Raw genomic sequence first — 12,615 nt, 5'->3', positions numbered from 1 at the left:
CCGTCATAAATTGCTCATACCGAATTTATTCCCCCCTCAGAGATGCCGTTTGGGGCTACTTCCTGCGCACCTGTGCCGAAAACCTGCACGTGGTCCTATGCATGTCTCCGGCTGGCGATGCATTGCGCAATCGTTGCCGCAACTTCCCGGGCCTCATTGGCAGCACCTACATCGACTGGGTGTTCCCGTGGCCCCGCCAGGCTCTGTACGCCGTGGCCAAGCTCTTCCTGACCGAGCACCATCTGATTCCGGCCAACCATCGCGATGCCATCGTCGAGCATGTGGTCCATGTGCACACCACCATACAGCAGTACTCCAAGGACTATCTGGCCAAACTGAGAAGAAACAACTTTGTGACACCCAAGCACTATTTGGACTATATAAACACTTATAGAGGATTGTTGGGTAGGTAGTAGAATTATTTTGAATTTTTTGTTTTATATGAATGAATTAATTAGAATTTTGAGTTTAATAGAATTGAATGAATTTCAGTTTTGAGTTTAATATAATTGAATGAATGAATGACATGAATTCCGAAATAATTCAAACGACAATTTCTTTTGAAAAAGAAATGGCCATAATTTTGTGATTAAATCTGCCTGCATTTTATTTACTTTGAAGTTAACATTGATTTGTTATAAATTTTCCACTTTTTGTTCTCGCAAGAAAGCACAAAAAAAACTGGCAAATTCAAAAAATTCATAAAAATTATTCATTCATTTATTTAATTCGAAATGAATTAGAAAATCATTCAATTTATTTCACATAGAATTAAATTAAACAAATCAGAAATTTCATGGCATACTATGATAAAACAAAAATTGAATGATTTACGCAGGGCTCTTATAAGTAGAAATAGTATTCCATTACAATCAATTTATTTATATATTTCCTTTCCAGAGGAGAAGGCCAAATTTATCACCCAGCAACGTTCGCGTCTCGGTGAAGGAATCAAAAAGATCGAAGAGGCTTCCGTCCAAATCGACGAACTGCGGATTATTGTCACTGAACAGAAGAAGAACGTGGCTGTGGCCTCGGAGGAGTGCGAGGCCATGCTGGTCACCATCGAGTCATCCACGCAAAAGGCCAACGTCAAAAAGGCAGAGGCATCGGAAAAGTCCGTTGAGGTGGAGATCAAGGGCAAGCAGATTGCCATCGAAAAGGACGAGGCCGAGGAGATCCTGGCGGAGGCGATGCCGGCCCTCGAGGAGGCCAGATTGGCGCTATCGCAGCTGGAGAAAGCACAGATTACCGAGATCCGATCCTTTGCCACTCCTCCAGCCGCCGTGCAAGTGGTTTGTGAGTGTGTGGCCATTCTAAAGGGCTACAAGGAGATCAATTGGAAGAGTGCCAAGGGAATGATGAGCGACGTGAACTTCCTGAAGAGCCTGATGGAAATGGATTGCGAGGCGTTGACGCAAAAGCAGATAACCCAGTGTCGGCAGCACATGAAGACCGGGAACCTGGATGACATGGGCAAGATCTCTGTGGCTGGAGCAGGATTACTCAGGTTCGTCCGAGCTGTCCTAGGGTTCTTTGATGTGTATAAAGAGGTCAAGCCGAAGAAGGAACGATTGGACTTCCTGGTCGAGGAGCAAGATGTACAGATCAAGCTGCTCAATCACCTGAACGGCGAGATCCAGAAGCTGGAGGAGAAGCTCGCCCAATTGAACGAGAACTATGCCACGTCCATGAAGCAGATGCGCGCCCTCACCGAAATGATGCAGCAGGCGGAACGCCGCCTGATTGCCTCCGACAAGCTGATCAGTGGCTTGACCTCCGAGTTGATCCGCTGGAGCAAGGAGATGGCCAGCCTGGGACAGCAGCTCATCGACAGCGTGGGCGTCTGCCTGATCAGCGCCTCGTTTTTGGCCTACACAGGCGCCTTTACCTGGGAATTCCGCAAGGCGATGGTCTTTGACGATTGGCTGGAGGACATTGTGGCCCTGGGAATTCCCATCCAACTGCCCTTCAGGATCGACGGCTATCTGACCACCGATGTGGAGATCTCACAGTGGAGCAACGAGGGCCTGCCTCCAGATGAGCTGTCTATCCAGAACGGCATCCTCACCATGCGCGCCTCCCGCTTTCCGCTCTGCATTGATCCCCAGCTGCAGGCGCTGCAGTGGATCCGCAAAAGGGAGTTCAGGAATAACCTTAAAGTTCTCTCCTTCAGCGACTCTGATTTCCTAAAGCAGCTGGAAATGGCCATTATGTATGGAACACCCGTTCTCTTCGAGGATGTGGATGATTACATAGACCCCGTGATCGACGACATCCTGCAGAAGAACATACGCGTTCAGGGTGGTCGCAAATTCGTCATGCTGGGTGACAAGGAGGTGGACTGGGATCCCGGCTTCCGAGTCTATTTGACCACCAAGTTCTCCAATCCCAAGTTCGATCCGGCTGTGTATGCCAAGGCGCTGGTGATTAACTACACGGTGACGCAGACGGGATTGGAGGATCAGCTGCTGAGCGTGGTGGTGGGCACCGAGCGACCGGATCTGGAGGCCCAGCGCGAATCCCTGATCGCCCAGACCAGCGAGAATAAGCAGCTGCTGCAGCAACTGGAGGACTCCCTGCTCCGCGAGCTTTCCACCTCGACGGGCAACATGCTGGACAATGTGGAACTGATAGAGACGCTGGAGAACACGAAGACCAAGGCGGGCGTCGTCATGGAGCAGCTGAAACTGGCGGCGGATACGGCGGCGGACATTGAGGTGCTACGAAATGGATACCGGCCGGCGGCCAAACGTGGAGCCGTACTATTCTTTGCCCTCTCGGACATGGCCACCGTGAATAGCATGTATCAGTATGCCCTGGCCGCCTATCTGGACGTCTTCGTCTACTCCCTGCGAAAAGCTGTGCCGGATGCTAGTCTCAACAAGCGGCTGAATAACATCATCAAGACGCTGACGGAGAATGTCTACTGCTACGGCTGCACGGGCATCTTTGAGCGGCACAAGCTGTTGTTCTCCTTCCAAATTGCCACCAAACTGGCCCAGCGGGACGGCATCCTGCTGCAGTCCGAGCTGGACTTCTTCATCAAGGGCAGCATCGCGTTGACCAAGAGCGAGCGCGCCAATCCGTGCAAGTGGCTGAGCGACAAGAGCTGGGAGGATGTGCTCAAGTTGGCCTTCGATTTCCCGGCGACTTTCGGCGACCTACCAGACCACTTTGGTCGTTTCCTGGCTGAGTGGAAGGAGGTGGGTTGGGTTAACAGTGGGGATAGCAGGGCAAATTTGAATTTATAAGAGCTACACTCATAAAAAACAAATCGAAGAATTTCCTTAAAATCTAGAAAATTCTTTCTTGAAGTTTGTTCGTCTAGAAAGGTTTTCTATATTCAAAGGCAAAATTTTCTAATAACAAGACATTTTTTTCTATTTTCAAAGGCTTACTACTACAAACTAAGTTCTTGAATATTTAACTTCATTCCTTAAATGTTTAATATTTTTAATGTTAAAAACCTTTTTCGCGTTTAATGTATAATTTTATTTTACAAGTTTACAAAAAAGTTTCTTATATTTATAGCTTTTCTTTAGGAAAAACTAAGTTATTAAGGTTTTATTCTGTTAAGCTTTTAAAGAATACTTTAAACGTTATTTAACTGGCCAAAACGCACATCTTTTGAACCCGAATGCCGGTTCAGCCGTACGCTGTTAAATGTTCATGTTTTCCATATTTTTGTATTTTCTTTTCCGATTTTCCCGCTGCTCGCTTGGGTGCATCATCTTCAACGTCAACGTCAACTGCGATGCCGTTATCAAATTGCTGCTACTGCTGCTCTGTGGACGCTGCTATAAAATGCACAACAACAACGATGGGATGGCCCAACAACAATAAACAACCACCAACCCAACAAACCCAACAACTTGGACTCGGATGGTCGATGGGAACGAAACTGCTTCTGATTCTGATTCTGACTGGCATGTGGCATTCACTGACTTCCGTTCCGTTGCCGACGCTCATTTTGCCTGCACTTATCGCCATCGCCATCGTCATTCTCATCCTCATCCGAATGCCCATGAACTGGGTACTGGTCCTTGGTCCTCGGTGCTTCGTCCTGTGCCCTCTCCTGCCCGTCGTTCAGTGGTTCGACTTGGAGAATCCTGAGGAGGTGGCATGTCCGGGCGACTACAACATCAAATGCAATGCATTCCAGGCAAGTGCTGCGTCCTGCCGCTGCTGTGTATTCATCCACTCGCTTTGCATGCTTTCAGCTTCGAGTGCTCCTGGCCGGGAGCTGCTCCTCCAACTCAAGCTTCAGATGCTCCTGGGTTGCTGTTGCTGTTGCCGTTGCCTTTGCCCGGTTGCCCCGTTTGCCATTGAGCGTTATTGGATTTCGTACTTTATGCTCGCTTCTAGTGGATTATTATATACAAGCCAGGCACAAACCGCCATCCCAAAACCCAAACCCATATCCGTACCCAAAAGGACACCACTTTGGGCGGCGTTTTAGTTTTACTCGACTTTTGCTACGTCCTGCAACTTTGGCGCACATTTTGCTCTCAAGTTATTAGCAGCCTGTTTTTGTCAGCCCGCCTGCCTGGCAGTATCTATCTATCCCTATATATGGATGTCTCTCTGGGTGTCGCCTCTGTGTGCATTACCATATTTTATCAATTTTCCAAACCATTAGATGAGCGGCAATTTGCGCCCGCAGTCGCACTTGAAACCAGCGCCAAGCGAAGCGAGCCCAATTTGCACTTGAGTTGTGCTCGAAACCGCAGAAACCGTTGGCAACACCACCCATCACCCAAAAGGCAATAGCAATAGCAATAGCAACAATGGAGGAGGAGGAGCAGCTACTGGCCAACTATGGAGGACTGATGACGAGCTGTCGTCGGCTCATTGTCATTTGTGGGTATTAAAATGTCTAAAGCCCAAGGATTTCGCCCACAGAAATTAATGTTCCTGCGCTGCTTCCGTGTGGATCGCATCTTCAGGAGCATAAATCAATATATCGTCGAAACGATGGATGAGTTCTATATAATGCCGCCGGTGGTGAGCTTCACGGCCATCTTCGAACAGACCTCCAGCACGATTCCCGTGTGCTTTGTCCTGAGTGCCGGCTCGGATCCCACCAATGATTTGATCAAGCTAGCGGACTCCATTGTCGGCATGTCCAACTTCTGTCACATTTCGCTGGGTCAGGGCCAGGAAAAGGCCGCCTTGCGACTGCTGGACGCGGCCATCAAACAGGGAATGTGGCTGATGCTGCAGAACGGACACCTGCTGATCAGATTCGTCCGGGAGCTGGAGAAGTATCTGGACCGCATCGAGAATCCGCATCCGGACTTTAGGCTGTGGATAACCACGGATCCTACACCCACGTTTCCTATTGGAATTCTGCAAAAGTCTCTAAAGGGTGAGTGGAAATAAATAATATTTAATTAATAAAATAAATATATAGGTATATATTTTATGCGATAAGATACACATTTTTTAAATTCTGATCCTGTTTATTTTTCAATGTAAGAATTTTCTGTATTCTTCAGTTTACATTATTTTTAAAAAGGTATAAACATTTGTAATATCCACATGTCTTTTTTCAGTCTTTAGGAAATGGAAATAAATAATACTTCATTAATAAAATAAATATTTTATGCGATAAGATACATTTTTATTTTAATACACATTTTTTAAATTTTGAGTCTAAAAATACTGTAACCTTTTAAACCAAATCTGTTTATTTTTCAATGTAAGAAGTTTCTGTATCCCTAAGCTTACATTATTTTTAAAGAGGTATAAATATTTGTAATATCTACATGTTTTTTTCAATCTTTAGAACTTTTCTTAATTTTAAATCATTTTTATTCAAGTATCTTATGTATTTTTCCAAGTTCTCTAACTCTTCTCTTTGCTTTCCAGTGGTCACCGAGCCACCCAATGGTCTCAAGCTGAATCTGCGCTCCACGTACTTCAAAGTGCGTCAGGAGCGCCTCGAGAGCTGCTCGCATGTGGCTTTCCGACCGCTGGTCTATGTGCTGGCCTTCTTCCACGCCGTCGTCCAAGTAAGTGAGCCCGTTCTAAGTGAGCCGTAGATATCGCTATTTACAGACGGAGCCCAGCTGGTCGAGTGTGTGGAGTTGTTTATTTATTAATCTCTTAGTTTCTAGCAGCTGAAAGCTTTTCAGAGTGAAGTTGCACAATTGATGGAGCAGCAGCAACAGCAGTTGCAGCAAATTGATATTGATCGTCCAGTTGGAGGCACTTCGATTAATTTGTGTAACCTTTTTGCCATCCGCAGGAGCGTCGCAAGTACGACAAGCTGGGCTGGAATATAGCGTACGATTTCAACGACACGGACTTCGAGGTGTGCACCGAAATCCTGCGCACCTACCTAACCCGCTGTGGCACCGGGAAAATACCGTGGAACAGTTTGAAATACCTAATTGGCGAGGTGATGTATGGAGGACGGGTCATCGATGACTTTGACCGGCGCATAACCAACTGCTACATGAACGAGTATATGGGTGATTTCCTCTTTGATGAGTTCAAGGTATTCCACTTTTACGAGGACGAGAACGTGGACTATTGCCTGCCGGAAGAGGAGACCATCCTGAAAGAGGACTATATAGGTGGGTAGTGGGCTATCCCAAGAGCTATCCCTGAGCTATTTACATATATAATGCATTGATAACAGCGCACATCGACAAACTGCCGCTGGTCAACAAGCCGGATGTATTTGGTTTGCATCCGAACGCGGAAATCGGTTATTACACAATGGCGGCACGCAACATTTGGAACAGTTTGATTGAGCTGCAGCCGCAGACGGGTGAGTGGTGGTTGGTTTTGGTCGGATCCCATAGAATCCCATGCAATATTTAACCGTCATACACCCGCGGGCCAATTTGCTCGAGAGATAGCATCACCGCACAGAAAAACCCACATATTACCCTGGTTATCACACGCACTGGCTGCCCAATCCGCTGATAATTCGAATCGGAATTGGAATCGGAAAAAAGTAATGATAATAATGTAATATAGATATGAGCCACCCGTGGCAAACGGGCAAAATGGTAAATGGTTCAATTTGCATGCAACGTGTGCCAATTGTCAGCCGTTTATTACATTTTATCTTGTTGATTTTCATTCCGGCACACTCTCTCTGCTTCTGCTATGCTATGTTGTATTTTTGGCATGTTGAATTTTTAATTTAATTTAATTAATTAGTTGCGGTTTTGCAATTAACTTTATTGCATGCGCCATTATTGCACGGCGCACAACAGCAATGCACACATTAAAAATTAAAATAGAACCACACACGTAGCCCACATGGGTCGGGTCAGATTGGAGGGCAGTACAGGCATACACATATATCCTATATATATATCCTCATTCCCATTCCCATTGGCATTCATTCACTTTCATCGGATTGCCGCAAATCGCAGCGAATCGAGTTCAAACCTCACCGCACCAACCGCCATCAGAAGTACCAAAAAATGGTGAAAACGTCACACAAAAGTCGATAATTTTGCGTTACGGGCTTAAACGTGTTAAAACCGCCATCAGAGTGCACTTTCCATGCCACGCCCCCCCCCCCCAAACTTCCACCCACCCACTCCCAATCCCATTCACAATCATGCATATTTATATATGTGTGGCCTTGTAAATAATTGTATATACAATTTGGAATACTTTTTTAAATATATTCGCACACATGAAGTGACCAAGTGGACACCACCGACCGAAGTCAATCCTCATGGTAAAGTATTCAGCGTAAACAGAAAAGCCACCCCACCGTCGACCATTTAGTGTAAATAAAAATAATAATAAGAACAAATATTTCCACTGATTAAAAATCGAGTTTAACCATTTTATTTCAATTCATCGAGATGCGCACCAAGATACGGTCATGCAAAAAGGTTCAGCTGCAGGGAACTTTTAAAGAGCTACCAATTATTTTAATATGAAAATTTTACTATTCTACCTCTAGGGAAATTGACAGAAATTTATATAAGCAATATGATTTGTAATTTTTTACAGATTTGTAATGTTATTCAAGCAACACGCGAATTCTTTAGAACAAAAAGAGATAAAGAAGGGTAATAATGTCAGGATAATATTAGTTTTAAATAACGTTTCTGGGGTTTCATTTTCTTAAAACAGAAAATGCTCTACATTCAATAAGCTCGACATCTCATCGAGTAGCTCCCTGAAAAATTCTGCTAATTTGCATATTCATGAGCTTTAGTATTTGCTAATTGACACTTTAACAAAAAATAAAGCAGGGAACGAAAAAATTCTATTTGGATGCCAGATAAAGGGGAAAATTAATAAAATCAACAGAAATAAAGGGAAGGACACGGGTGTAAAAAAGGCAAGTGGAAAAACCGCAGGCTCTGCATATATTACTGCGGCATTTTCCTTGCCTTTCGGCTGACACCTGCCACCTGCCAGCACCACAATCCCCCACTGACGTTGCTCCTTTTATATTTTTTCGGGTGCAACCAGGTGAGGGAACTGGAGGCATCAGCCGCGACGACTTCATCGACTCGGTTGCAGCGGGAATACTAAAGAAATTACCTCCCGCCTTCGAGACATGGCGCATCCGCAAACAGATCCAGATGAGCCTGTCACCCACCGGTGTGGTCCTGCTCCAGGAGCTGGACCGCTTTAATCTGCTGGTCGTGCGGATCAAGAAGACGCTGGAGCTGCTCCGCAAGGTAATCTAAACTAACTATATACAGAGATATCGGGGGGATTTCCTCTCGAACATGGGCTGTCAATAGAGGCCGCACATAAATCCTTCAGCCTTGTTTTGCATTTCGCATTTGTTTATGCATTTGCCAACTTGGCTGGCGACCAAGCAAACAATGTCCAAATTTGAATGTGGGCGAGGGGATTGGGAAATTCCAATTGAGAGATCCCACCCGAAGCTAAGGCTGCATTTTGTTGCCAAAATAAATTTACAAATGCAAATGAACTCGGGGCGGCGGCGGCGGGCTTTGTCTTGGCCCCGGGATCTGCAGTCACGCCCACACATGTGCCGTTCCGTTCTCCATTGTGCCTTTTAATTTAATTGCATGCTCTCCGCAGGCCATTGCCGGCGAAATCGGCATGGACAATGTGCTGGACAACATTGCCAACTCGTTGTTCAATGGCCTCCTGCCAGCCGCGTGGAGCAAGTTGGCGCCGGCGACATGCAAACAGTTGGCCAGCTGGCTGGAGCATTTGCGGGTGAGTCGAATCCTAGTCCTTCGAACTGGTCCTTTCACTGCCGCTCGCTGCTCATTAATCAGCTAAGCGCAAAATCAATCAAGGTGAGTTCGTGTTCGTGTCCACTAATCAGCCTTTCTATCGTTCGCACAGCTCCGGGCCGTGCAATACAAATACTGGACGCTTTCAGGGGAGCCCCTGGTCATGTGGCTGTCGGGACTGCATATACCGCAGAGTTATCTCACGGCCCTGGTGCAGGTGAGTCTGCATTGTCACGCCGTTGCAGGTGGGGCAACCATGCACTTGAAAATAAATATAACAACTTGGTTCAATGGGAAAAAGTTAATTTCGATTTCAAGAACAATTTTTTCTCAAATAGTAGGAAAAGTCATGTCCAATTCTCTAATAATTTAAACATAACAATTTGGTTATCTGGGAAAAACTTAATCTTGATTTCAAGAACAATTTTTTCTCAATTTATAGAAAAAGTCCTATCCAATTTTCTTTTGTCTGGCTGCTTTTCTTAAGAATTCATACTCTTGAATATTAAATGTTATAGTTATTAATTTTAAAGGATTATTATCAATCTCGAATTAAATATCGATTTACTACGTAATTGCCAAACTTTTTAACTTGGCTTCTGTAGTTCAAGAATATTTTGTTTTCTTATCCTTATTAAAACAGATGTCAAATTCCATATCTTCTTAGTTTCATTGAATTAGTTTCATTACGAAAACCACAATTTCATATTCCTATATATTTGATCAGTTTCAAATTTTCCGAGTGTTGTTTCCCATCCTTTCAGATTGCCTGTCGCCGCAACGCCTGGCCGCTGGATCGTTCCACGCTTTTCACCTACGTAACCAAGTTTGCGGACCCCGACGATGTGGAGGAGCGTCCTGTGACGGTGAGTAAAAGCAATACTTCCTCATCCTACCATTCCTCCTAGAGCCTCCCCGACGTTCTAAATGCAAAACGATGACCCAACTCCATTCTGGTTCAGGGGCTGGCACTAATTTCGTAATTAGGAATTCTGTTTGCATTTTAATCGCTCAACTTTTTGCAGGGCTGCCTGGTGCACGGTCTGTACATCGAGGGCGGGCGCTTTGACTTGGCCGCTAATCAGCTGGCGCGCTCCCATCCCAAGATCCTGGTCGAGGAGCTGGCCATTCTCGCCGTGGAGCCCATCGAGGCGCATCGTCTCAAGCTGCAGGTTGGTGTTGGGGGATTCGGGATTCCGGGTGGCTATGGCGGGTTAGCCAGGATACCCAGGATAGCCAGGATAGCTGCCGTCTGGCAGTGACAAGTACTAATGTGCACTTGTATCTACACATGCCAAGGGGGCGGCGGGGCGTGGCTACGTTGATATTTGTTTAAATGCATCGCACTAAATTACCGCCAGCTTCCGCAAAAACCTCCCAGCCAACTAATGGGGCAACTGTTGTGCTAATTGTTTCCGAGTTTAAATACCGGTCGTTTTTGGGGAAGTGAAAGAGGCGATGCTTTAAATGGGGGAGACCATGAACTTGGTTCTTAAAATGCGTCAACCTTTACTAATATCTTGTTCGATTTCTTTTCCTAGAATACTTACCTTGCCCCGGTTTATACGACTTCGCTGCGCAGAAATGCCATGGGCGTGGGCCTGGTCTTTGAGGCCAATTTGGCCACCTCCGAGGATCTGAGTCACTGGATTCTACAGGGCGTCTGTCTAACCCTAAATACAGACACCTAAGACTTTTCATTTACTTGAAGACTGAACATTAATTCATAGTATTTCATTTTAATAGAATTATTTGTAACACATTCCAGTACTTCCAAAAACATCGTAAAAATATATGTTCACAAAAAAGTTGTAAATAAAACCATTTCATTAGTCACCTTAAAAACATAAGTCTCAAGAATATCACTTAGGTTACAAAATATATATATTTTTTAAAATTGTTGTAATACTATTTAAAACAAGATAGTCAAAAATAAATTTTTATATATTAGAACGACAATCGATTAAGAATTTTTTCACGAACTCAACGCCGTAGAACAACAAATATTCGGTCAATTTGTTGTATTCTTCTGAAGAACATACTGCTTCTTGTAGTTTAAAATTAAGATTAAACAAATTAATTAAATTTTCAAAAAGTAACCAACAAAATTAGATCTTCAACATCCTTACCGTCTTTACCATTACCCCGTTAAAAGTTAAAAGACTGTCATTCTATTAGAATTGATAAATATTTATCGAATGGATTTTACTAAGCCAAATAAATCTATGTTTACAGCTCTGTAGTGGCAATGGAGTTTAATATTAAGTACGTAGGTTGCTAGTGCCTGTCAATAACGTGATTTGTGCCTGAACCCTCGGATGATATGCCGCCGCTCCTCCGCCTGGCATTACCTGCGCCGCCAGCATCCGAAACAGCCCTTGAACTTGTCCAAAATGGTCGTCTTCATGGAGGGCAGCAGGAGCTCGAGATTCTGGGTGCCAGCACTGTCGTCCGACTCCAGATCCGAGTCAATGGTCATTTCCTGTATGCTGAAGGTATCAGTCAGTTCGTGGTTCTGCTGCCGTCGCTTGGACCGCTTCAGTTGGGCCGGAAAGAAGGAGATCTCCTCGGCCTCATCGCTGCTCTCGGATTTGTAGTCCACCAGGGGCTTGTGTTCCGGTTCGCCAGGAATGGGAAGTCGATTGATCGGTATCAGAGTGGACGATTGCGTCTTGGTGGCCTATGTAATAGGTTTATATATTATAGATATCTTGTTGTATTAAGTGGAGACAAGAACCCACCTGCTCCTCCTGAAACTGAGTGTAATTCCGCCGGGCACGCTCGACCTTCAGCTCCAGTTTGCGCTGCAGTATGCGGCAGGTGTTGGGTGGCTCATGGCCTCGACCGCCTCCTCCGGTCGCTTCCTCCTCTTCATCGATTTCTATGGTCGTGGGGGCATAAACCTTGCCGGCACCCCTGAATGCCACCTCAAACTCCAGATCCGACATATGTTTGGGTGCTCCGCTGGCCGTTTTCTGCAGTGACGTTAGCCATTTGTGGAAAATTGCATTTCCTTCTCTCTCAGCTGTTGTTGTTTTCGATCAAATATACACTTACCAGCAGTCCCGCTGCCCCATCCTCGTATATATTGGATTGCCTGTCCTCGCTGTCGATGCCGCTGTCCTCCATATTTTGTTTAAAAACTGGACTTTGTTTAACTCTCCTAGAAAATGTCTAAAAAAAAGCTGAATTGCACGCGATGGCAATACAAACAAATTTTATTGTCTTCCTCTGTGCGACTCCCAAACTCCAATCAACCCCAAGAGGCCAGAGCGCAGGCTCCAGTGAACAGCTGGTGTGGAAAAGCGGAAAAACTGGGGAAAAATCAATAAACCCTTGCCCGAAAAGCGTTGCCAGATGGGGTGGCTTTTTCAAATCGTGGGTACCATCATCACCATCTTCCTCTCAG

General features: G+C 45.2%; 2 protein-coding genes across 2 annotated transcripts in view; one reads left to right on the top strand and one right to left on the bottom strand.

The window, feature by feature from the left end:
• Dhc98D (Dynein heavy chain at 89D) overlaps positions 1–10,970 on the top strand; it is a 36,837-nt gene extending 25,867 nt beyond the window's left edge. The window contains exons 35-47 of the mRNA XM_044395639.2: positions 41–405; positions 901–3,206; positions 4,094–4,165; positions 4,906–5,371; positions 5,875–6,017; positions 6,254–6,584; positions 6,650–6,781; positions 8,461–8,672; positions 9,046–9,186; positions 9,319–9,423; positions 9,971–10,072; positions 10,232–10,378; positions 10,748–10,970. Coding sequence (XP_044251574.1) covers positions 41–405; positions 901–3,206; positions 4,094–4,165; positions 4,906–5,371; positions 5,875–6,017; positions 6,254–6,584; positions 6,650–6,781; positions 8,461–8,672; positions 9,046–9,186; positions 9,319–9,423; positions 9,971–10,072; positions 10,232–10,378; positions 10,748–10,897 — 4,672 coding nt within the window. The 3' untranslated portion in view covers positions 10,898–10,970. The remainder of the gene's footprint in view (positions 1–40; positions 406–900; positions 3,207–4,093; positions 4,166–4,905; positions 5,372–5,874; positions 6,018–6,253; positions 6,585–6,649; positions 6,782–8,460; positions 8,673–9,045; positions 9,187–9,318; positions 9,424–9,970; positions 10,073–10,231; positions 10,379–10,747) is intronic.
• A 405-nt stretch (positions 10,971–11,375) lies between these two features.
• Positions 11,376–12,558, bottom strand: LOC108060426 (uncharacterized). The gene is made up of 3 exons (XM_017146122.3): positions 12,264–12,558; positions 11,948–12,181; positions 11,376–11,886 (listed from the first exon to the last, which is right to left on the bottom strand). The coding sequence occupies exons 1-3, from the start codon at positions 12,333–12,335 to the stop codon at positions 11,554–11,556; spliced, it is 639 nt and encodes a 212-aa protein (XP_017001611.2). The 5' UTR covers positions 12,336–12,558; the 3' UTR covers positions 11,376–11,553.
• Between the last annotated feature and the right edge of the window lie 57 nt (positions 12,559–12,615).

Source organism: Drosophila takahashii, chromosome 3R (assembly GCF_030179915.1).
Source record: "Drosophila takahashii strain IR98-3 E-12201 chromosome 3R, DtakHiC1v2, whole genome shotgun sequence".
Lineage (NCBI taxonomy): Eukaryota > Metazoa > Arthropoda > Insecta > Diptera > Drosophilidae > Drosophila > Drosophila takahashii.
Note: the sequence above shows the minus strand (reverse complement) of the source record. Positions and strands in the feature narration are given on the sequence as shown.

Excerpts from the sequence above, each read along its gene's own strand:
- LOC108060426 (XM_017146122.3), bottom strand. The coding sequence starts at position 12,335 with ATGGAGGACAGCGGCATCGACAGCGAGGACAGGCAATCCAATATATAC. Across the intron at positions 12,182-12,263 it reads ATGGGGCAGCGGGACTGCTG|AAAACGGCCAGCGGAGCACC; the intron begins GTAAGTGTATAT and ends ACGTCACTGCAG. Across the intron at positions 11,887-11,947 it reads CTCAGTTTCAGGAGGAGCAG|GCCACCAAGACGCAATCGTC; the intron begins GTGGGTTCTTGT and ends CCTATTACATAG.